The following is a 23890-nucleotide window of genomic DNA, read 5'->3' on the forward strand; positions in this document are numbered from 1 at the left end:
GGGCGGGAGTAAGAGGCAAAGAGCCAGGGCTATAGCCACACTCCCTCAAAGAGTGCCCATGCTGGGCCGGGAGGGTGGTGACAGTGGGGTTGGTGTTTGCTTCTCTCCTTGACTTCTTGTCTTACAAAAGGGGAAATGGGGGCTCAAAGAGGGAAACGAACTTCTACTACATCAGAGGTCCAGAAGCCTCTTCCTCTATTTTCAGATGCCCTGTTGTCCCAAAATGTCTCAGTAATACGCTGTCCTTTTGTTTCTGCATTCACTTTTCCTTGAACATCTCTCCATAAAACCAAATTTATTGAGGGCCAAGGGACAAAGCATATATGTCTTTATAAGCCCTTGTGCCAGTCTGCATCTTACACACAGTGGGCCCAGTAATCATTTATGAAGAGGATCCAGGGGTACCAGGAAAAGGTCACCCCTATCTTTCACACCTGTGGATTCCCAAGATATATTTAACCAATACATCTATCCCTTCCACCATGAGGTTTTTTGCTTATTTTTAAAAGAACCCCAGCATACACATCCCAGCATACACATCCGTATACTTTCTGGGAAGATCATTGTCTTAATTATTTCAGAGCTATCCTTTAGACATTGTTTAAATGTAAAATCAACTAGACAAAAAAAGCCAGTCTGTCTACCAGCCATCCTTAGTTATCTTCTATAAACCAGTGTCCAGCTGCACAGTCAGAGGTCCTTGGGTAGGACTCACCACTCTCCCTAGCCCCTTCGATTGTTGAAACGAAACTGCTGGAAGAGGCCCAGGGCCTTGACATCAGCTCCTGCCTGGTCCTGCTTCTCTTTTCACAGACAACATGTCTGTACACAAGCTTCCTTGAGCTGTCTTGGAACCCCTCCAAGAACAGCCCTGGAGACTGGCCAGGAAGGAGGGTACCCAGGAAGAGACATATCTGTCAGGAAGCACAGACCATGACATGCAGGCACATACATGTACATACTAGCAAGATGGTTAGCTCCTTCAAGGTTTCAAGGGAAACTAGAAACTTGGATTGTTATGCAAAATGTCTTGATTTTTAGAGCACTCTGTAAGCCAAAAAATAAACCCAGACCAAATGAGCATCCACATAAACCATGTCTAGTAGTGCCTGGTGCTCCATGAATACAAAATAAACAGATGTATGAATGCACAGCCTAACGCATCAGAACTGTACACATTGTGTGTCCATCTAGACGTGGTCTCTGACACACATGATAGAAACCGTCGCTGGATGTTGACACACATATACTAGCTCCTAGGATGAGGTTTTAATATTTCTAGTCTAAAGAGACTGCATGCCAGAGATATCCTCAATGTCGTGTAACTAATGGGTGGCTGGACTTGACCAGGCTGCCTGACCACGAAGCTGATGTTCTCAATTGCCACACACACACACACACGGCTTCTCAGATGCCTGCACTTGGAACTGAGATTGCTTGTTAACTGTGTCCCCCACCAACCTATGCTCCGTGAATGTAGGGACTGTGTTTTATTTGCTGTTGCATTTCTCTCACCTAGTACTGTGCTCAGTGGAGCACAGAAGGTACTCAATAAACAGATTTACCCACAGGTGCACACGAACACACGACCGGCACATGGAAACCCACATACCATGTCCAAGAACACAGACACACCCATGCACATAGCATATTCCCATCTCCAACTTCTCAAGGCTTTGAAACTCAAGTCAGACTGCCCCTAGTTGTCCCTACCAGTCCCTCTGCCAGCCTTGCTCAAAGCCTTCACAAATAGTTTCCTGGAAATCTTGAGGCGGTTGTGGTGTTCTTTTTCCCTAACTCAGGATTCAACTCAGCAGTTTTGCTTTTCAAAGTCTGAGACTTATAAACCTGGAATCCTTTCTTCATTTTTTCCACTAGAATTTTCCTTGGCCTGTTGCCTTTCCCCAGATCCTTGGCAGGGAGGGTGCACTCGGAGCGCCCTCTTCTGGGCACGATGCTCCCACCTTGTGGGCAGCTGCAGAAGGAAAGAAGGGGACCCACAGCAGGCTGCTGTATAGATAGAGAAACTGAGTCAGCCAGTGGTAACAGGGAGACGGGAGTGGGTGTGGCCTCATTCCAGATGTGTGCCAATGTGCGTTGCTAGCAAGTGCTGTTTTGTGATTTTTATCTTTTATTGTCAAAATAATAAAAAGAGGTCGCTTCTAGAGCTCAGATGAAGGCTCTCTTCTCTTTTTGGGATCCCCGTGTGGGGCAGATGACAGAACTTTGGGAACTGCACTCAATTCAGCTTTACCCTTGAATCCCTGCCCCGTGCACTAGTTAAGGGAATGGAGACAGAGAGCATTGAGGGGAAGAGCATTTACTGAGTATCTGTTATCTGCTAGTTATACTCACCATTCTTTATCATATTATCTTCACAAACAACCTTGAGAGCTAGCTGGTTAGTTTCCATTTTAGAGAGTAAGACACAGAGGCCCTGTGAAGTCTCACGATCAGAAAGGAAATGGGGAAGAGATGGGTCTTGAACTCCAACCTGCTCTTTTCAGGGCTTCTCAGTCTCCTGGATTTTTCCCATCTGGCTACAGGTCTGAATTCAATGGGCCCAGGGCAGAAACCTTGTGGCTGGACTCCTTGGTAGTAAGTGTTCCTTGGTTCTCCCATGCAGAAAGGGAAGCCCTCTGCCTGGACTCTGTAGAGAGCTCAGGGCCATGGGGGAAGTGGACTAAGCAGCCCCAACGGACTTTTGAAGCTGAGAGCCTCAGAGCTTGGAGCAGGGTGCTTGACGGGCAGCTGTGCCAAGGCCCGTAACTAACAGGAACAGGACTGGATGTCTTTATAAACTGAACACACGAGAGGCTCCAGAGGGCAGGGGTTTTCCTGGAAAAGAAAGCAAGTCCTGGAAGGTTTTTGTTTTGTTTTTCCCCTTAACGGGGCCCTCGTTAATGACTCAAGAAAATGAAGAACATGTTTCACCAGGAGTTAGTCACTGCCCTCCCTAGTCTATCCTCCTACTCTGCTCAGAGCTTTCAAAACATCTCATTTCTTGTAGGAAAAAAAATCTCAACCCCTTGTCTTATTCATTTTTGGCATGGGTTCGCCTTATCTTCCACTTTTCTCATTTAAACAAACTGCCTACATGTCCCTGTCCACACCTCCCTCGACTCCCACCATTGGGCATCTGCTCATGGTATTTTCTCACTCTGCAATGACTTCATTTCAGCTTTAGTCAAATTGAATGAATGAATAAATAAAAATTAAGTAAATAATTCTTAAAACAATTTCTTGACTATCCCTCAAGACTCAGCACAGAGGTCACCTTCCCTGTGGAGCCTTCTCCCCCTCACTGGGTAAGGACATCTTACGGGCGTTATTATCGTTGCCCTGATAGATTAAAACCCTGGATAAAAAGGGTGGGGTCTGTCTTGGATTCTCCTATATGGGCAGGCATGCATGTGTACGTATACACTTTAGACTACTTAGCTGTATGGTGCTGTGGAGAAACCTCCGAGACCCACAGCTCTGGCACTGGGAGATCACAGTGGAATGAAGATTCCCGTTGGAAAGATCTAGTGATAAGGTGTGTTTCTCTCTTCTCAGATCAAGAGAGAGAGGCTCCAGAGAGTCTAGAGAGCCTGATGTATGTCAATAGTAGTTTGAGGAGGGGAGACATGGTGGATTGGCATTTAATAGCCACCTGAGAAATCTCAAAGGTGAGAGATGGGCACCATCTGAGACAAACAAAGCAATCTGAAGGCCCCAAGTTGCTTTGGAAAAGGAGCATTCTTCCTGGGACTAGAAGCAGGGGCTGTGCACAGAAGAGCTGATGTGGAAGTCTCCGTGATCTAACCACTGGGGGACAAACTGAAGGTACTATGGATGCCCAGGGCTCCAGTGGGACACTGGGTAGCACAATGCTGGCATAGGGCGAGAGGTCCTGAGAGACTGGGGGATATCTAATATCTAACCACAGAATCCTCCCCCCGCCCCGCCCCAAGAGTCAGGGTTTAGGCCCTTTAAAGCCATGCTATGATGTAACAACTTGTGCTTCTCTTTCTTCTAGAAGTCAGTTAGCTTGGGACCAGCAGGTGGTGTAATGGTTACATCACTGACTCCCACATAGTCGACGGCAGTTTGAATCCCGGATGTATAAAGTGAAGTTTGTTACATGCAATAGAACATTAGAATCAGAATTTGCTTCTCATAAAATAATTTGGGATCAGGCAGGGGATAGATGTGTTACATGAAGTTGGGTCTGGCTACAGGAGGCAGAGTGAGCTGATCGGCACCTCCTCTTCAGTTCAGCGAGGTTTCCTGGAGGCTGGGTAGAAGTGAGGACACAGTGGGGCTTGGATCTGGAACTAGAGGTTCTTTTGCAGAGGCTCTTTCTGGACTGAAGCTCTTCTGTTTAGGACATGGGGTCTGGAACACTAAGCAACAGGAGTGTCTCTGAACATAAGCCTCCAGGAACAGAGAAACCTGCCAAGTCCACTCAGCAGTGCCTTGCCCCTGTGGCCCTAGGCTTCCTACTCAGTCACTACAGCAATGACGGAATTAAAAAGAAAAAGAAAGAAAGGAAGAAAGAGAGAAAATACATGGATAATAGGGGCATTACTGAAAGGGGAAATGAAAAAGACCCCTAAGAACAAATAAGTGCAAACTAAGAACAAATGGACCAGAATAAAGTAACTATAAAATTACATCTGTACTGAAGAGAATACATGAGCTAAAGGAAAATAACAGAAAGGTAAAAGAGAACAGATTGTTTCACTGAAGTGAAAAATGCTAGGGCCGGGCAGTGGCACAGCAGTGATAAACCGGACCCACGTGGGAATGGTCTTGGGTGTGCATCCTGGGACCTCCGGGGGTGCATTTGCCCGTGATCTGGAACTGACAGAGGCTGTGGGCAGATCATGGCATGAAGGCCCTGTTGGGGGTTCTTTCACTCTTTCTGTCTTTTGGTCTCTCTCATGGGAGAAATAATAATAGTAATAAATTCTACCCTGTATCCTGCGCTTGGTGAGGGAGCCTTGGGAGTAGTCGGGGAAGAGGACAGATGGGCGTTCGGAATGTTCTGATTCAGGGCAAGGCGTGCTTGGTCTTGAACAGCAGCATCCTGATGGCCTCGGTCTACTTCACGTGGGACACTTTCCCTGCAACTCCCAGCCCCACGGCATAAACAGGTTAGTTACAACAGCTCTCAGCCGTGGAACATGCCTTCCTCCAACCAGTCCCTCTTCTCCTCCCCAAATCTTTCCTGATCTTTCGACCTCTTTCCTGTAGGACATCCTCCTCTTCATCACTCCCTTCCAAGATTTGCCTGATTCGGGCTCCCCCTAACACGTGAGGCTTGGTCTTCCCTCTCCTCCGTCGCCAAGGCTGCAAGCCTTGCCCAGACCTGCCCTGGGCACATTCTGTAAAGGCAACGTACTTTCCCTTTTAGGCCCTCCTACCTTCAAAACCTCTTCCCGTGTACCTTCTGTTTACTGCCTCTTGCTCCTGCAACCAGTTCCTGAAAGGCCTTGTACACAATTACTCTCAACCAAGGTGCTGGCTGCTAAGGGGTTATTTCCTAGCATGCAGGAATCCCTGACTTTAAAGAACTCTACAACCTTGTTACTCAAAGTCCAAAAACCAGCACTATCGGCCTCACCCAGGAGTTGTAGAAGCTCCAGCTCACCCCAGACCTACAGAATCAGCATCTACTTTTTCACAAGTTATGAGCACTTAAGCTTTTATGTGCCTATAATTTTCCTGGTGATTTTGCTAAAATATCTGGGCTCTGCTATCAGAGCCCCTGATTCACAGGACTGGGGTATGGCCTGAGAATGTGCACTTGTCTGTTTATATGTTTATATTCATGACAGAAAGCATGTATGCATGTACAGGAGAGAAAAAGTGGTGGGGAGGCACCTTCGGCAGGGTCTGTTCATGCTGCAGTTCCTTTCCCCCAGCTCTAGAGAGCTAGCATTAGTCGGGATATCAGGCATACAGACACACGCCTGGTGTGTTTCAGGTCCACTAGGCCAGAGATCTGAACCAGCAGTCGGCCATGTGGCTTCCAGCATGCCACCTAGGAAGCCATGACTAAGCCACCAAGGCTAGGCTAGAATTTGCATTTCTAACAAGCTTGCAGGAGATGTTGCCAGTTAGGGGACCACACAGTGCCTGCCTCCAGGATAGAAAGAAGAAGCACTATTAAGGAAATTTGAGGGACTAGGGGTGATTTTTTTTTTTTTTAATTTGCTGGAGGCATGTGTGTGTGTGGAGAGAGAGAAAAGGAGAGACACAGAATGCACCAAAGCACCCCCCCCCATCATCGTTACCACCTTGGGGAATGGTCATGCCACAATCCCTTTTTGATTCTTTTTAAGAAAGATTTTTGCTATAGGGTGTGTGTGCTCACTGGAGAGAATCGTTACCACCTTGGGGAATGGTCATGCCATAATCCCTTTTTTATTCTTTTTAAGAAAGATTTTTGCTATAGGGTGTGTGTGCTCACTGGAGAGAGAGAGAGATATAGAGATACAGAAAGCAATAAATCACCCTCCCTACGGGTATGGCCATGCTGCAATCCTTTCTCCTCCATTCTCTTGGGATCTTGTACACACACACATACACACACGTGCCCAGCATGAATTTCAAGCCACTGGGTCTGGGACTCAAACCACGGTTGACTATGTGGGAGTCCACCAATGTAACTATTACGCCATCTGCTGGTCCCCACAATCCATTCTTCACTTCTTCCTTTCAGGATTGTGGGCACGCACACACATGTACCCAGTATGTCTCTCAAAAAAACTGAATCCTATACTAGAACTGCCCAGTCAGCCATGTGGGATTTAGCTGTCTTAGTCATACCACTGGACAGCCCAGTGACTGTGTTTTAAGATAGCAGCCTTTCCCTAGTCTTTTAAAAGCACATAAAGCATTGTCTGCCTATGATAGCTTAGCACACAGTTGCTTTTGGTTATTAGTGCTATGTCCATATTTGTACTAAATGCTACAGTTTAAAAGTTCTTTCACTTGACCTTATCCTTGTATCTTTCAGCCTTCTCTGTAAGTTGGGCTAGGGGAAATTCTTGCCTCATTTCCCAGAGACAATGTAGGCACAGAAAGCTAAGAGAAACCCTACAGCCAGCTAATGGCCATGGCTGCCACAGGTTCAGCTCTCTCCTGAGTTGGCACTTGGGTATCTTTCTAAATCTTACAACCCTTCAAGGCTGATGATGTCATCCTACTTTATGGGGGACAAATTGAGGCTTGATGAGGCTAAGGGCCTTTCCCAAGGTCATGAGCAAGCACAGCTCTTCTGTCTCATGGTTTAGTGCCCTAATCTTTGCTGCATTACTTCCCTAGAGTAACACTTCCTTTCTCTGCTGCTGTCTCCCTCTCTGCCTCTTTCTCTATTTCTGTCTCTCTCTCTCACACAGACATACAATATAGCCAAAGTGATGGGTCATTTCATTTCCATGCCTAGCACTAAATTAATGAACAGACCACACTTGGCCTTCATTTAGAAGTGAAAGGAAGTGGCAAGATTGGATGAATGATGACCAACCCTGCCCCGAGGCCCCAGCCCTTCTGCTTTCTCTGCTTACTCTGGGCAGATCTCCTTTCTCCTCTTCCTCTGCTCTCAGAGGTGGAGAGTCCAGTCCTGGCTCTAATTTCCTAAAGAGTCTCTATTTGGAAAAAATATTATTAAACCAAACAATCCTTTCCTCAATTTATCTTGTCTTAAACAGTTTCAGCCTTTCTTCCACCTCCCCCCAACCCCCGCAACACACACACACACCCCCCACCCAAACTCCAGCCTAACAACAACAAAAACCTTTGATTTCTCTTTTCATCTGTTGGATGTGTTAGCCCTGGACCCCACTCCCATCCCCACTCAGGCTCGCCTGGTCTCTGCTTGCCTTGTGGTCTTGCTCCTGTTAGGCCCAGCTAGCAGGAGAAGACAGCAGCCGCCAGTGCAGGAAGCAGAGCCCTGAGCTGTGGGTTTCACCTCCCGCTCAATGCAGAAGCTTGCTCTTCCCTGTGCCCATTTCTGCATCTGTGAAATGGGGAGGAGTTGATTAGATTCTCTCTCTGCCAGAATCTTTTTCTTTTTTTTTTTAAAGAATTATTTTATTTAACTTTATTTATTTCAATTTGACCAGAGAGGGACAGAGCGAGAGAGAGAGGGAGAGGGAAAGTGAGAAAGCAAGCTACAAGGTCCGGGACTCAAACTACGGTTGACCATGTGGGAGTTCAGTGCCCTTAACCACCATACCACCTGCTGGCCCCTCTGGGAGAATCCTTAAACTTCAATATTTTATGATTCTAAGTTGAATGTTCATAAGGAAATAAATTATTGACTGTATCACCTGTGGTGTACCAGGGATATAGTACTAAGCAACCACAAGTTACTTTTATTGGGCCAGGCACTGCAGGAATAATTTAATATGCATTTTCTGTATTATCTCATTTAAGTCTCACAGAAATCGTCTTGGGAATTATTATTACTTCCATTTCTCTGATGTGAAAATGAAGCTTAAATAAGCAAAACAGGTGTTTTTCTGGCTATTCATGGCCTTTTGGAGCTGAAGGGACATTAGACCACTATCAGGGAAGTTTTGCAACATCTGATAATGTGCTAGACTTGGTCTTTTACTCTTTCTTTTCTTCTTCCTTCCTTCTTTCTTTCTGATTCAAGGGCACAGAGGAATATTTTGATCTTTTCTAGAGAACCTCTCTGTATCTGGGCAGCTTGGGCTATAAGAAAATGTTTCTTGGAGCCAGCAGATGGCATAGTAGTTGAGGTGCTGGACTCCCACATGGCCAACCGCCGTTTGAGTCCCAGACCTGGTGGCTTGTTTTCTCACTTTCCCTCTCACTCTGTCTCTTTCTGTTGAGTACACGTGCCCTATAGCAAACTTTAAAAAATAATACATAAGTGAAATAAATAACTTTTAAAATAAGAAAGAAAATGTTTCTTGTCAAGGAGCCAGAACTGATGTCTCTCTCTCTCTCTCTTTTCTGGAGAGGTTTTTGCTATAGAGCACATGAACTCACCAGAAAGACAGAGACAGAGAGACAGAAAGCGAGAAATCATCCCCCGGGTGGATGACCACACCGCAATCCCTTCTCCTCCATTCTCCTCCCGGGATCTTGGGCATGCACGCACACTCGCCCGGCATGAGTTTAAGCCACCAGGTCTAGGACTCTAACTGTGGTCGGCTACATGGGAGTTCAGTGACATAGCCATTACGCTAACTGCTGGTCCCCAGAATCGATGTCTCTGTAACTTCTGCTCACCTGTGTGGTGGAAAGAACACTGGGCGTAGAGTCAGAGGCCTTGGCTTGTGCCCCGGCCCTCCACTTAATGCCATGACCGAGGTGTGTGGCTCCTCTGGGCCTCAGCTTTCCCAGGTAAGGATGAAGGAACTGGCTGAGATGAGCTCTAGGTCCTATCTGGTTTGGACATTATAGGATTATATAGTTCATGACTGTGTGCTAGCATATCTGATTATAATGATGGAAACAGTGAGGGAGTGGACATTGTGTTCCAAGGAATGGAGCTATTTCTGCCAGCACGTCTGTCAGGGTGAGCGACCCTGCCAGCTGAGATGAATCCAGAAGGTTCTTAGAAGTGGAATTCTCATCTGATCTTAAAACAATCGCTTCCTTCCAACCCCTTCCCTTCTCTCTATGCCTTTCCCTTTACTCTCTCTCCTTTACTCTTTCTTTTCTTCTCCCTTCCTTCCTTCCTTTCCTCTGATTCAAGGGCACAGAGAAATATCTTGATCTTCCAAACAGAAATGAAAACCAAGTTCCTGGTGATGCTTTTCTCTCATTGTGGTAAACATACAGAATCAATCTCTTTTCAGGAATGGGAACACCTGTGGAAACATGATCCTGATTTGCTTTTTGTCTCTGAGAACCTCCAGAGTTGGCTATGATTCCTGGCTCTTGAGGCTGGTATTCATTCATTTTTAATTTAACCAGAGGGAGACAGAGAGAGAGAGAGAAAGAGAGAGAGAGAGGAAAGTGAGAAAGCAAGCTGCTAGGTCTCAGACTTGAACCATAGTTGGTCATGTGGTTGTCCAGGGCCTTAACCACCATGTCGCCTGCTGGCCCCATGGTGGTTAAGGCTGGTTTTCAGGAGCGTGAGAGCCACACATGGATTTTTAGGGGGCCTCTGAAATAGGGTGCAAATGTGCATCTTTCTGGGAAAATGTGTATGTGAAAGGGAAGAGTAGTCCTTGGCAGTGGGAGTTGGGTTTTGGTGTCCTTGGGTGTTGGCCTGGTCCTCAGAGCCAGGCTGTGGTGTTTTCCATGTCTGATACCACAGAACACCAACATCACACTGTATAGATCAAGACAAATAAAAGACTGTCATAATCATGTTTGAGCAGAGAATAAAAGCAAGAACACTATTTAAACCACAAAAATGACCACATATTCCCTGATCCTGGTTAAAGTGAGTGAATGTTGCTTCTTTTCCTTCCAGCTAGGAAGGAATTTGGATCCTCAATCAGAGGACTGCCCTGTTTTCTGACAGCATCCAGTCTGGGAGAAAATGTGGCTTCCCAGAATCTTCCCCTAACAATCTGTTATGAGCCCCAATCCCCTAATATCTTTTCTAACACCTATTACTGAGAAACCTGTTGGTTCCCATGGTGTGCTCTGTCCTGCTGCAGAATCAGTAAACTTTGTTCAACGACAGGTGTTCTGGTTGTCTTGACTAGAGGGAATTGCTACGTCTATAACTTTCATTTGACTCTGAAAAGGATCTAAACATGGCTGGAGCAAATCCCACAATCCATGCCAACCAGTCCCACTTTACATTATTGACCAGGGACTCAAGTGTTCCCTAGCACTGACAGGCAATTCTATCACAAGCCCTTAATCCTTCAGTCTCCCTCTTTTCCAGACAACAATCTTCCCCTTCCCCCTCCCTTCATTCCTCTAATTGTTCCTCTTCATCCTCCATCTCAGTTAATGATCTTCCTATTTCTCAGAGAAAGAAACTTGCACAGACTCTCAACACAGCTACCCACCTACCAGCTCCTGCCTGGTGTACTCTGCCTCCCTGTCTGTTACCACATAGCAGGGTCAGTACACTGATCCCCCAGGGTAAATCCAGCCTGGCCTCTGTTCATGCCCGCTTTTCATGCCTTCCCTACAGTTGCATCTGTGCTACAGTGAGAGAGCTGAGCACCTGCGACAGATTATATGGCTGCAAAGCCTAAACTTTCACAGATATTTTAATGCATGGCCTTTTACATACGAAGTTTGCCAACCTCTGGCATAGATGAGTCAGCAATGCTCTCATGTAAAATGAAGCCCTTTACTTGTGCTCCAGTTCCATCCACTCTAACCTTTTCAAGGACAGTCCTCTAGCAAGTCTCCCTCCTCTCTCCCGTAAAATAATGTCCTCCATTATTTACTCTCTACTGGGTTACTCCCTTTAGTATAGGAATGTGATATTTCTTCCATCTTAACATTTCATTCTAATTCCCTCAACTACTTTCTTTGCTCTCTTTTGAGATAAAACTTCTTGAAAAAGTTGTTCACTCTCCCTGCCCCAAATCCTCTCTTCCTAGTCACACTCTTTTTTCTTTTTCTTTCTTTCTTTTTTTTTTTTTTGCTATAGGGTATGTGCGCTCACCAGAAAGACAGAGAGAAATCATGCCCCAGGGGATGGCCATGCTGCAATCCCTTCTCCTCCATTCTCCCCTTGGGAACTTGGGCATGCATGCGCACCTGGTGTGAGTCTAGGCCACCAGGTCCGGGACGCGAACTGCGGTTGACTACATGGGAGTCCAGCGACATAGCCATTACACCAACTGCTGGTCCCCCCCTTCACTCTTAAACCCACTCCAATCAGGCTTTTATCTCCATTGCTCCACCTACACTGCTTCTGTCAGTCACCAACGCTAAACCCAGTTGCCATGCCCTTATCTTCATTCAGTAGCATTTGATAGAGTCCAACATTCTCTTCTAGAAACCTTTTTCTTTTACTTGTCATGAAGGACACTCTCTTGTTTTTTTCTCCTAACTCAATGGGTCCTCCATCTCTTTTATGAGCAGCTTAATGCTTCAAAGACCCATCCAAGGTCCTTTCTCCCCCCCCATCTCTATTTACATCCTATTGCTCTTACCTAGTCTAATGGCTTTAATATGCTGATGACTCTCAAATTTATATATTCAATCCATTCCTCTTTTCTGAATTCCAGAACTGTACAATCATTTTACTTCTTGACCCCTTCACTTGGATGTTTAATGGATCTTTTCTAAAACTCAACATGTCCAAAAATGGAACTCTTGACCACTGAATCCCCAATTTGGCTCTACCTGTAACCTTCCCAGTCTTAAAACTATAACTCATTTGTTCAGTTACTCAAGACATAAATATTAGTATCATCCTTCACTCTTCTCTTTCTGCTGCTTTTTAAGAATTATTTATTTAACTTTATTTATCATTATCATTATAATAATTATTATTATTATGATTGGAGAGGAATTTTTGCTATAGGGCCAGAAAGATAGAGAGAGACAAAGAAACAGAAAGTGAGAACTCACCCCCCAGAGGGGATGGCCATGCCACAGTCTCTTCTCCATTCTCCTCTCAGGATCTTGGGCACGCACGCACACGCGCCTGGCGTGAGTTTAAGCCATCAAGTCCAGGACTTGAAAAGTGGTTGGCTACATGGGAGTACAGGGACATAGCCATTACTCCAACTGCTGGTCCTGATTATAATTATTTTTTAATTTGCTACAGGACATATGCACTCACCAGAGAGAAAGAGAGTGAGAAACTGAGAAAGTAAGCCATCAGGTCTCTGACTCAAATTGCAATTAGCCATGTGGGAGTCCAAATTTTTAATCACCGTGCCACTTGCTAGCCACTCTTTTATCAGAGAATCCTGTTGAATCTACTTCTAAAATACATCCAGAATTCAAGCACTTCCATTGTTACACTATGGTCTGAGCCACCATCAAATCTTGCCTGGTTTCTTTCAGTAGACCCCTGTTCTCTTTATTCCTACCTTTGCCTTCTTTTCTTCTCTCTTTTTCTTTTCTTTTTTAAAAGTATTATTTATTTTGGGGCCAGCAGGTGGCATGGTGGTTAAGGGTGCTGGACACTCCCACATGGCCGACCACAGTTTGAGTCCCAGACCTGGTGGCTTGCTTTTTCACTTTCTCTCTCTCTCTCTCTCATGTACTTTGTCCCCTTCTGGTCAAATTTAAAAATAAATAAAAATAAATAAATTAATAATTTAAAATAGAATTATTCACTTAATTTTATTCTCTTTTTAATTTGCCACCGGGCACATGCACTTACCAGAGAGAGAAAGAGAGAGAGAGAGAGAGGAAGAGAGAAAGCTGCCAGGTCTGGGACTGGCAATTGGCCATGTGGGAGTTCAGTGCCTTAACCACCACATCACCTGCTGGCCCCACCTGCCTTATTTTCAACATAGCAGTTAGAGAAATCCTTTGAATAGGTAAGACAAACCATGTCACGCCTCTGTTCAAAATACTACAATGGTTCCCATGTTTTTGAAGTAGAGTTAAGGTCCACCCGCTGGCCTGCAGGATCTGCATCTGTCCCCTAGCCTCCTTGCTTTTCCTACATTGCAGCACATGCTTCCGCTTTAGGCTAGGGCACTAGGTACCCATAGGGGACTGGAATGCTCTTCTCCTAACTGTCCACGTGGCTCACACTTCACGTCCTTCAAGTCTGCTCAAATTTCACCTTCTCGTCGAAGCCCACCCTGACCTGACAACACCATTTAAAGTTGTAGACCCTCCCCTCGCCATGCCAGTCTCCCCTAGACTGTTTTACTCTTTCTTTTTCCCATAGCTCTTAACACCTTCTAATATTCCAGATCCACCCCCTAACTACCATCTTTATTGTTTATTACATGTCTCTTTGAGTTGGAATGTAAGTCCCACAAGGGCAGGGATCTCGGGACCTAATATCTAGAATTGTCCTAACTCATAATTACCAATGAATGCATATTTGAGGAATGCTGCTGAATAAATCAGCATCACAGGGGCTATAAAGAAAGATTGACCATGCCTTTGGCCCAGAGTCTCTGAGAAGTAAGAAGTGAGGTGCTGGCCTTGAGTTTGGCTCATAGTCAGTTGGATGCATTTTAAGATCAAGTTTCTTTTACTTTAATTTATCAATTTATTTCTTCAGAGAGAGAGAGAGAGAGATATCCCATGGGAACTTCATACTGTGATCCCCCACCATCCTCAGCCAGCCTGGGTCATGGGCGAATGCGTGTGCCCGATGTGTACAGGGAAGCCTTGGAACATGAACCCAGGACCCTTCCATGAGGGTCTAACACAGCAGAGCATCACGTTATTGCTTTGCCACTGTCCAGACACCGCATCAGGTTTCTTAAACTTCAGTCATTTGCATACCAACCTCCTGATTTTGGGGCAAAGAACAATTTCATTATTTTCTTGATTCTTTTCCTTAAATAGACTTAAATTGAAAAATAAATGTATTTTAAAAGAAAATTTTATATCATGGACTTGATGAGCCCGCTATATTTCTCTAATACATGTTAACATAGACATAGCTATTAAGATAAACAACACTCATCTGCATCACCGAAAATCTTCCTGCTTACCCTCAGTGGACACCCGCCTTATATTCTGCCTTCGCCTCAACCAGCCAGGGCTGCCTGTCCCTCTCCACCTGTCCAAATCCCTGTTCTTCTCCAGGAAGCCCCCGGAAGCTCCCTTCACACTTACACATGGAAATACTTAACTGGTATTTGGATGTTTATATGCCATTTGTTTTGTTTCCTGTTTTATATTGTAGGATTGTAAAATAGCTTCTTAGAATAGAGATAAAAGAGACATTAGAGGGGCTGGCACATGGTGTGATGGTTAAGGAACTAGACTCCCATATGGCTGTTGGTGCGTTTGAGTCCCAGACCAGGTGGCTTGTCTCACTTTCTCTCTCTGTCTCTCTCTGGTGTGTGCATGTGCACTACAGCAAATTAATAATATTAATACATAAAATTAAATAAATTATTTAAAAAAAGAGAGACATTAGAGTATTCAACTCCCTTGTTTGATAGATTTTCAAAGAAAGAGGCTTTAAGAGGCTTGTCTCAAATTACTACCAATTGGGACAAAGCCATGGCTAGAAGGAGGGTCTTCTCATCTCCCCCACTTATTGAGTCCCTATAGTGTGTTGGCATCGTGCCACACATGGGAGATAATGGTGAGCAGAACAGACCTGGATCTTGTCCTCCAGAGCTTGCAGTGTAGTCAAGAGGCTACATACAGACCAGTACTTTTGTAGGATTGCTTAAGTTATTTTAAATGCACAGATGCCTTGGAAGAGACATGTAGGGTCGGGTAAAGCCCTGATTTCATTTGAAGGGTCACAGAAGGCTAAGAAATGTGTCCGAATGTATTGGAGTTAGCTGAGGAGGAGCTGGCATATGTTTTAAATGGTGCCAGGCTAGCTTGCAAACTTGGCCTTCTTTGAAATTTGACAGTTCAGCTGCACTCTGGATTAATCAACTGTCATGGCTGACCTACTTGCCAGTGCTCAGGGAGAAGGTGGCCAAGCAGCTCGGGGAGTCTTGTGCCAGCTCCAGGGGTTCTCCCCAACCCCACATTCAGCAAGAAGGTGACAGGAGACACTCCTCCTATCCCAGCCGACACAGTTTGGGCATCTTACACACTACTGGTTGTTGTTGCCAAGGGAGTGCTGGAGTGCCTACAGTGTGGGCTTTGACATTAAAAAAATAATAAGCTCTGAGTTTCTGGAAGTGGAAAATCTTAGCATTATGTTTACAAGACACACTGTAAGGCCTCAGGCAGTTTCACCTTATTGGTAACATGCAAACCCTTCGAAAGAAGATGCATTTCAGTCACTGCTGCCATTATGTTCAGAGATTGTCTTTATGTTTCCTTGTGATAGTTCTGTGGGACTGGTTAGCCTATGAGGGAGGTCTTCAGAAAGTTCATGAGAAGTTTGCATTATGAAACAAATTATGCATGAATTTCAACGATTTTAGCATCAAAATAAACTCGTATCTTAATTCCATTAAAAAACATTAGTCCCCTAGTATGTTTAAGAAACTCCCACTATTCCCTACTTTAGTCTGAGGAAATTAAATCTGATGAGCAATGTGATGTGTAGTGACATGGCACAGGGACGTGGTTAGACTGAGAATGTGCCTTGGGGTTGTTATGGGACTCTGTCTTTTACCAGGTTGGGAAAGGTTGCTTTACCTTTCTGAGCCTCAATTTCCTCATCTATAAAATGGAGATAATAATAATTTCTATGTTTTATGAGATGCTTGCGACAGTAACGGAAATATATGTGAGAACTCTTTTATAAAGTCTTAAGGGCTGCAAAATGCCACTTAAAAATTAAACTCCTGTTATGAATTGTCTGTTATAAAGTGCAAAATGAGGTTCAAAGAGAGATCTGGCCAGGGTAGAACAAAGGTCAGTTCTTTTCAGCTAGTTGGTCACTGGGGCCTGCTTCTGGCAGAGCAATGATTGGCAATAGCAGAGACCTGGAGAAATGAAAGTGGGCTGGGAGGGAGAAGAAGAGGGTAGAGGAATCTCACAACAAGGGTATGAGAAGGTGTAGAAGGGGAGAGCAAAGACATGCTGGCCTACCTTCTCGTTTGCTGAAGACTCTCAGGTTCGGTCTGCTCAGGGTTAAGGATTTCTACTGCTGCCTTCCTCCACCTCTCTCAACTTGCCTGTCTGTTTGGCTGATGCTGATCTAACATAAAATAACATACTCTTTTAGCACATTTCGAAAGCAAAGTCAGGCTTTAATGATCAGCTTTCTGTTCCTTGGTATTTTCTTTCAAGCAAAGGCCATGTTTTTGTAAGATACTCTATTTCAATGAGGCTATTCTTTTGGCCCCAGCACACATTTCTGAGTGGAAGGTTTTAGGAGGTGTTCCAGTTTATTGCTTCTGGTGTCCAATAACCTTGCAGTATCTGTCTTCATGCCCCCCAAGGCCATGTTATTTCAGAAAGCGACAGCTCTTAAAATTGCTCTCTAATAAAAGCAAGTGCCATTAATTTAAAGTAAAGTGAGCTTTCCAAATAAGACCAGCTGTGAATGTTAAAAAAAGAGAAAGAAATAAAAAGAGAAAAGGGAAAAATGAACTTTAACAACAGAAGTCTGAAAGTGAAAACCATATGCAGCCGAACTTCTTCAGGCATTTTCACAGCCATTCAAAAAGATGTCTTCAGCAAACTCATTTAAATTAGCTAAAAATGCTTCACAGGATGAACACGTGGTGTCTTCAGGCCAGTATTCAATCCAGGTCAAGGAATCTAAAGGATAGATGTACCTACCAAGAAAAAAATGAGAACCAATTGTGATGATGGCCACTAACAAAGCATGTTTGATCTCCTTTGTAAGAGCCCCCAGGGCTTAGGCTGTCAGCCAAACTCCTCAGGACCATTTCAATGTCTATTTTAAAACACATAATAAAATGCATATTTACACATTTTCCTCTTTACAAACAGAACAGTCTGAGAACATACTGAGGGAACCAGTGCAGTGGTTAGGAGAGGTCAGACGAGCAAGCTCACAATGATCACAGATTCAGTCACTCAGATGGTTTCCAACTCAGCTAAGTCCTCAGCTGCCATGACAGTTAAAATAATTCTTTGTTTTAAACTCATATTATTTCATTATGTTCTTAATGGTGTGTTGGTTAACAGCAGGGGACATAAGAAACGTACAGTGAATTTAAGATTAAATTACACTCAGTTTTAAAGGGAAGACCAGAGACTCCAAAATATTAATGACTTACTTGAAACTGAAGTTGTATTTTATCTGGAGGGCTTCTTTACCCATAATTAAATATTGTTTTCCTTTTACCAGGTCAGCATTAGTACAGGTTAACTTTTTAATGAAGATGATTTCAGAGTCTATCTCAGCAGCAGCTTCCCCTGAGACACACACAAGTAAGGTTATTATACACATTTTTAATGTTACAATGATAAACTCCCACAAGTTTTCGAGTTCCTTTTGGCTATTGAGAGGTTATTGGCTATTGGAGAGTGGCAGTATCCACTGGTTAAGATTTCAGACTTCAGAGGCAGATTGTCTGGGTTAAAGCTGAACTGTGCCAGTTCCTGGCTGTGTGGCTCTGGGCAAAGTTTATACTCTTTGAACAAAGACTCAGAACCCTCATCTGAGAAAAGGTCATGATAAATAAACCTGCCTTGTATAGCTGTTGTGAGATTAAATGAATTAATATATGGGAAGTGCTTAGAACACAGTAAGGACTCTATAAATGCTCTAATAGACCCGGAATTAAAATAACCTCTCCATAGTGGAACTATATTAATCTCAACATGTTACACATAACAAAATATAAAAGTAGCTGGTAGTGGTCAACTTTGCAGAAAAGTACAAGATGTGAAAGACTTGAGAATTTTTAAGAATAATAATTTTGGGATTCGGGAAGAACTCAGAAGGAGCCAGGATGAATTACCGTTACCCAAGATGAATTCCTTCCCATACTGGGCTTTGACCTGTCTTTAGATCCATCTCCAGTTCTCGCAGTATCCATTCCTTGGTGCTCTTTATCATAAATATCTTTGTTTCCCCCTTACTTCTTTTATACCTGAATTTCTTCCTTTTTTTTTTTTTTTTAAGTTTCCTTCTTTTCAGGGAGAGAGCATGTGAAAGAGACAAGCACCCTCAACAGAGTCATATGCTGGGATCTCCACCCTCTATGCAGCCTTCCCAGTCAGCCAGGATCATGGGCATGCTCATCCTGGGCATACAGGTTAATTGGAGAACTGAACTCACAACTTTCCATACAGACCCATCTTTGTTGGAGCAGTGCACTACCACTGGACCACGGAGTTGGCCCTATTCCAGAATTTCTAACACAACGTTTCACCCTTTATATCTGTCTACTCACCTCTACTAGAAGCTCCTTGAGGCAGGAGCTATATGTGAGGGGACTTCAAAATGGGAAAATGGAGTTAAAGTATGAGTTTATTTTGGCATGAAAATATTCTGAAACCCATGCAGAGTTTTTTCCTAGTGCACATTTTCCACGAATTTTGAGATTCCCTCAGATTCAAGGCTGATGACTATTAACTCTGGCAGAGTCTTCCTAATTGTTAAATCCTGAAGAACTTCTGAATCTATTTGTAAATAGTATATAATAGTAACTGTGCCAATGAGAAACTTTCATTAGTAATATAAAGTTTAGTGTATGAGCAATAAAGTTGATTTTCTATTTTTTGAATTATTTTATTTAAATTATTATTATTATTTTAATTTGACCAGAGAAAGACAGAAAGTGAAAAAGCAAGCTTCCAGGTCCAGGAATTGAACTGTTGTCTGCCATGTGAGAGTCCAGGACCTTAACCACCGTGCCATCTGCCGACCCAAAGTTAATTTTTTTAGGTTGTTTCAACCATTTACTTTCTGTTGCAGCAGCAGCTGAGCAGCATTTCCAGCACTATCTGCCTATTCAGCCCTCCTCATAGTAAGCAATGTGGCCACAGGGGTTCTTACTATGTTTCAAAACCTTTGTTATGGAAAGTATCAAGCCTATACAGAAGAGAGAATAGTTATTTAACTTTGACTTCTAAAACACTAAACTTATTTTCATCTGTTAATATATCCTAATCTACTCTAAGCACTCTGTGCTTTAGGAAAACATCTTCAAACAAGACAGCTTGTCTTTGATTCCAAACAGTTCATTGTTAGTGTGCAGTAATTCCTGTGTAAGAAGTAAGTGTGTGATATTTTTATATTTATGTAAATTAAAAACTTATAATTAGCATTAAATATAAAGATCCAGAATGAGGGGATAAAGTCTCCAGAAGTTTCTTTTTTAAAATTAATTAATTATTATTATTATTCAATCTGACCAGAGAGAGAGAGAGAGACAGAGAGAGAGAAAGAAGGTGAGAAAGCAAGCTGCCAGGTCCAAGACTTGAACAGCCATCTGGGAGTCCAGCACTTTAACCACCATGCCACCTGCTGGCCCCCAAAAGTTTCTTAACATTTTCTTTTAAATGTCCTAAAAATAAATTCTAAATCTATAGGAGAACAAAGTTTTGATGTTACACAAAAATGAATGCAAAATAAAACAATTTATATTTCTTGAATGAAAATCACTCTATTATTTCAGTGAAAATGGAATGACTAGTCCCTTGTGATATAAATACTGGATGGAAGCAAATGATGCTCAAAAGTTGTAAAGTGCAAGTAGCAAAGTACTAAATACCTATTTCATCAGAATGGCAATCAGGGTTCAAATTAAGAAAATTTGTGATCATTAAAGAGGAAAACTATGAAATAACACCACCAATCAGTTTCATATGGTGAGACATTTGAAATAATAAAAAGAAAAATTATTTTTAAAGAGTTATTTATTTATTTAATTCCATTAGTTATTATTATTATTTTTATTTTTATTTTGACCAGAGACAGAGAGAAAGAGAAAGTGAGAAAGCATGCCATCAGGTCCTGAACTCAAATCTCAGTTGGCCATGTGGGACTACAGTGCCTTTACCACGCCACCTGCTGGCCCCGAAAAATTCTTTCATGAAAGTTGATAAAACAAGAAACGATTTGGAAAGAATTGTTAGCATTTTAAATTCCACTGAGTGTGGTGGCCATAGGCCACAGGGTGTCACTGCTTGATACTGGAGCCATGTAGCAAGGTCCCAGGTTGGAGCTCAGTCAGTCTGAACATGTTGCCTATGATACTGCCTTAAAGGCGGTAGTAGGGGAAAATCATGGTGTGCTGAGACCCTATACTCCATGGCATAGAATACTATTCAGCCATAAAAAACAACAAGGCCATGGAATTTGATAGAAAGTGGATGAATATGGAAGATTTGTTGCTGAGTGAAGCAAATCAGGCTATGAAAGAGAAACATTGCACGTCTCCACTTAACATATACTGACTGTCCACACTCTATGGTAGAGACTGAAAGACTGGAGAACATAAAAGTATTAAAAATTGTAATGGACATTAGAGACGAAGTGGATAGAGAGTGTGAGAGGGGGAGAGCGTAGGAAATTTTGGGGGAAAATGGAGAGGTAAGACACTGTGGGACACAGACAAGGTCTATTATCTGTTGATGAGGACGTGTATGTTGGTCTCAACTGGGCTGGACTGAGGTGTATATCATGTTGGGTGAAGTCTCTTCACAATCTAAATGATATATAGTGATTTAATGTATGAATAATAATTTAAAAATATATAAAAAAGAGTTTCTTTCTTTCTTTCTTTCTTTCTTTCTTTCTTTCTTTCTTTCTTTCTTTCTTTCTTTCTTTCTTTCTTTCTTTCTTTCTTTCTAACCAACTGAGTTTTATTTGTTGCATAATAAGCCACCTAACATCTTACAGGTAAAATTTGAATAAAGATATCACAAAATGAATTAGAGCCCAATTTAGCTTTGGGGAGGGAACACAATTCTATTCAATTAAGGAAAACATTTTTATAGGCCATAGGTCAGTTTCTTTTTAACACCTATCATGCCATGAATACACAGGGAATAGGTTCCAGTAGCTCAGGCTCCTTTCCATTGGTTATCACACAGTGGCTTCTCTGCGTAGAGCAGGCTGGTGCTTCAGCTGAACCCAGGTACCTTTCTCTTTGGCTTCCTACTTTTTCTGGTCATTTTCTTTTATACGTTTTAGGAAGCTATTTCTGCTCTTAAAATACTTAATATGCTCAATATGCACATTAATTCTCTTGGCAAGAATCTTGCCCTTAACTTGTTTGTTCATAACAATGCCAACAGCATACTGGGTAACATCGTAGACTCTTCCAGTTTTGCCATGGTAACATTTGTGGGGCATTCCTTTTTGAACAGTACCCATTCTCTTAATGTCTACAATATCACCTTTCCTGTAGATTCACATATATGTTGCCAGAGGAACAACTCCATGTTTTCTAAAAGGCCTAGAGAATACATATCAGGTACCTCTCCTCTTTCTCTTTGTGTTCATCATTTTGGTTAATTATCGGAAGATGGCGGTTCTGACCATAAATGAAGAGTATCTTTCTCTTTCTTATAAAAAAAATAAAAAATAAAAAACCTTTAACTTTAGTATTGTTAAATACAATCAAACATTAGGCCATACCATGGCCTGGTGGCTAAGGCAGCTGGATCCCATGTGGCCAACCACACAGTTCAAGTCCCAGACTTGGTGGTTTGAAAAACATATGAGAGTGCCTGCATGTCCCAAGCCCTGAAAAGGACGAAGAAATGGAGAAGTGATTGCAGCGTGACTGTTTATCATGGGGGATGCTTTATCACCATGCCTCCCGAGCATTGCTACCTCTGATGAGAGAAGGCACTATCTGGCATAAAAATAAATAAAAATAAAAATTTAATTAAAAACATGAAGCATTTTCAGATATGAAATATTTGTTAGAATTTCCAAAGAGAGGGACCAGCAGTTAGTGTAATGGCTATGTCGCTGAACTCCCATGTAGTTGACCGCAGTTGAAGTCCTGGAACTGGTGGCTTAAACTCACGCCGGGCAGGTATGTGTGCGTGCCCAAGATCCCAAGAGGAGAATGGAGGAGAAGGGATTGCGGCGTGGCCATCCCCCCTGGGGGGTGATTTCTCGCTTTTTGTCTCTCTGTGTCTCTCTGTCTCTCTGGTGAATGCACGTGCCCTGTAGAAGAAACCTCTCAAAAAAAAAAAAAGAAAAAAGAAAGAAAAAGAAAAAAGAATTTCAAAAGAGAAAAAAAATCAACATAAACATTTCAATTTTTATGCCTATTGAAATGAGAAAAATGGCTATGTGGAAAAATAATTAAGGTAAAAAGATATTTTAATTATTACTGAATAACTCAACTATTTAAAAAGTGTTTTAAATAACTTAAAATGAAAAGTTGAAGACTGAAATGGCTATGGTTTTGGTTCCTGTCAGGTTACTAAAAAGAATAACTGGGAGACAGCAGGTGGCAAGGTGGTTAAGGCTGACCGCGGTTCAAGTCTTGGACCTGATGGCTTGCTTTCTCATTTTCTCTTTTTCTCCCCCCCTTCTCTGTCCCTCTCTTGTCAAATTAAAAAAATAAATAAATACATAAAATAAAGTTAAATAAAACAACTTGTAAAAAGAATAAAGGAACAACTAAATAATGTATCAAACAGTATGACTGGGGTGTGTAAAAAAAGGACTCAATATGAATGGGGCTTCAAAAAGTTCATGAAAAATGCTTATTATGAAAAACTTTTTATAGATTTCAAACATTTTTTGCATCAAAGTAAATTTGAACTTTAATTCCATTTTCCACAAGCTACTTGAAATCCTTATGTAAACATCTTTTTTTTTTTTTGAAATGCCTCCCAAGTAAAATAAAAGCTTTATAAAGGCAGATACCCCGGTTGTCTTATACAAGTTGTATCTTCTGTGTCTAAAATAATGCCTGGCATGTGGTAAGTACAAAATACTTGTTGAATGAAAGAATGGATGAATAAATGAAGTCTTACCAGTTTTGTAGATATCAAGAAGGGTTGCCGTGTACTTGACAAAAACATTTTCTTCAGTGATGGATGTGATCCTAACTTTATAAGCTGTTAAAAAAAAAACAAAACTGAAATAATCCAAACTTAATACTACTAATACCATGTTCTATAGAGTAGAATTTGTTAAACAAATGAGAAAGGAAGCACAGCAAGCCATACAGGCCTCTGAGGTAGGTCTTATTTCTTCCTAGAAGTCTTCCCAAATCCCTTCACTCTGATTCAATCTCTGAATCTACTAGAATCATTAGCCCTGGCCACTGCTGTAGAACTGACCAATTAAGAGCCATATTAAATTAAACATAATAAGTATACAATACAAGCAAATGAAATAAACCTTTGTTGGACATAAAATTCAAATGTTGATTATTTAAAATTTGTGGAGTCCTGCCCAGGGGTGCCCTTCAAAGAG

General features: G+C 42.5%; 2 protein-coding genes across 2 annotated transcripts in view; both read right to left on the reverse strand.

The window, feature by feature from the left end:
* TRAF1 (TNF receptor associated factor 1) overlaps window positions 1-16677 on the reverse strand; it is a 55261-nt gene extending 38584 nt beyond the window's left edge. Inside the window, exon 1 of the mRNA XM_014590512.2 lies at window positions 16609-16677. The gene's annotated coding sequence lies outside the window, so the exon portion shown is untranslated. The remainder of the gene's footprint in view (window positions 1-16608) is intronic.
* Window positions 16678-16748: 71 nt separating this feature from the next.
* The window catches only part of C5 (complement C5), a 116453-nt gene continuing 109311 nt past the window's right edge, over window positions 16749-23890 (reverse strand). Inside the window, exons 39-41 of the mRNA XM_006155491.3 lie at window positions 23446-23529; window positions 17769-17907; window positions 16749-17300 (exon numbers count right to left, since the gene is read on the reverse strand). Coding sequence (XP_006155553.1) covers window positions 17162-17300; window positions 17769-17907; window positions 23446-23529 — 362 coding nt within the window. The 3' untranslated portion in view covers window positions 16749-17161. The remainder of the gene's footprint in view (window positions 17301-17768; window positions 17908-23445; window positions 23530-23890) is intronic.

Source organism: Tupaia chinensis, unplaced genomic scaffold (assembly GCF_000334495.1).
Source record: "Tupaia chinensis unplaced genomic scaffold, TupChi_1.0 Scaffold000455_1, whole genome shotgun sequence".
In the NCBI taxonomy this organism is placed as follows: domain Eukaryota; kingdom Metazoa; phylum Chordata; class Mammalia; order Scandentia; family Tupaiidae; genus Tupaia; species Tupaia belangeri.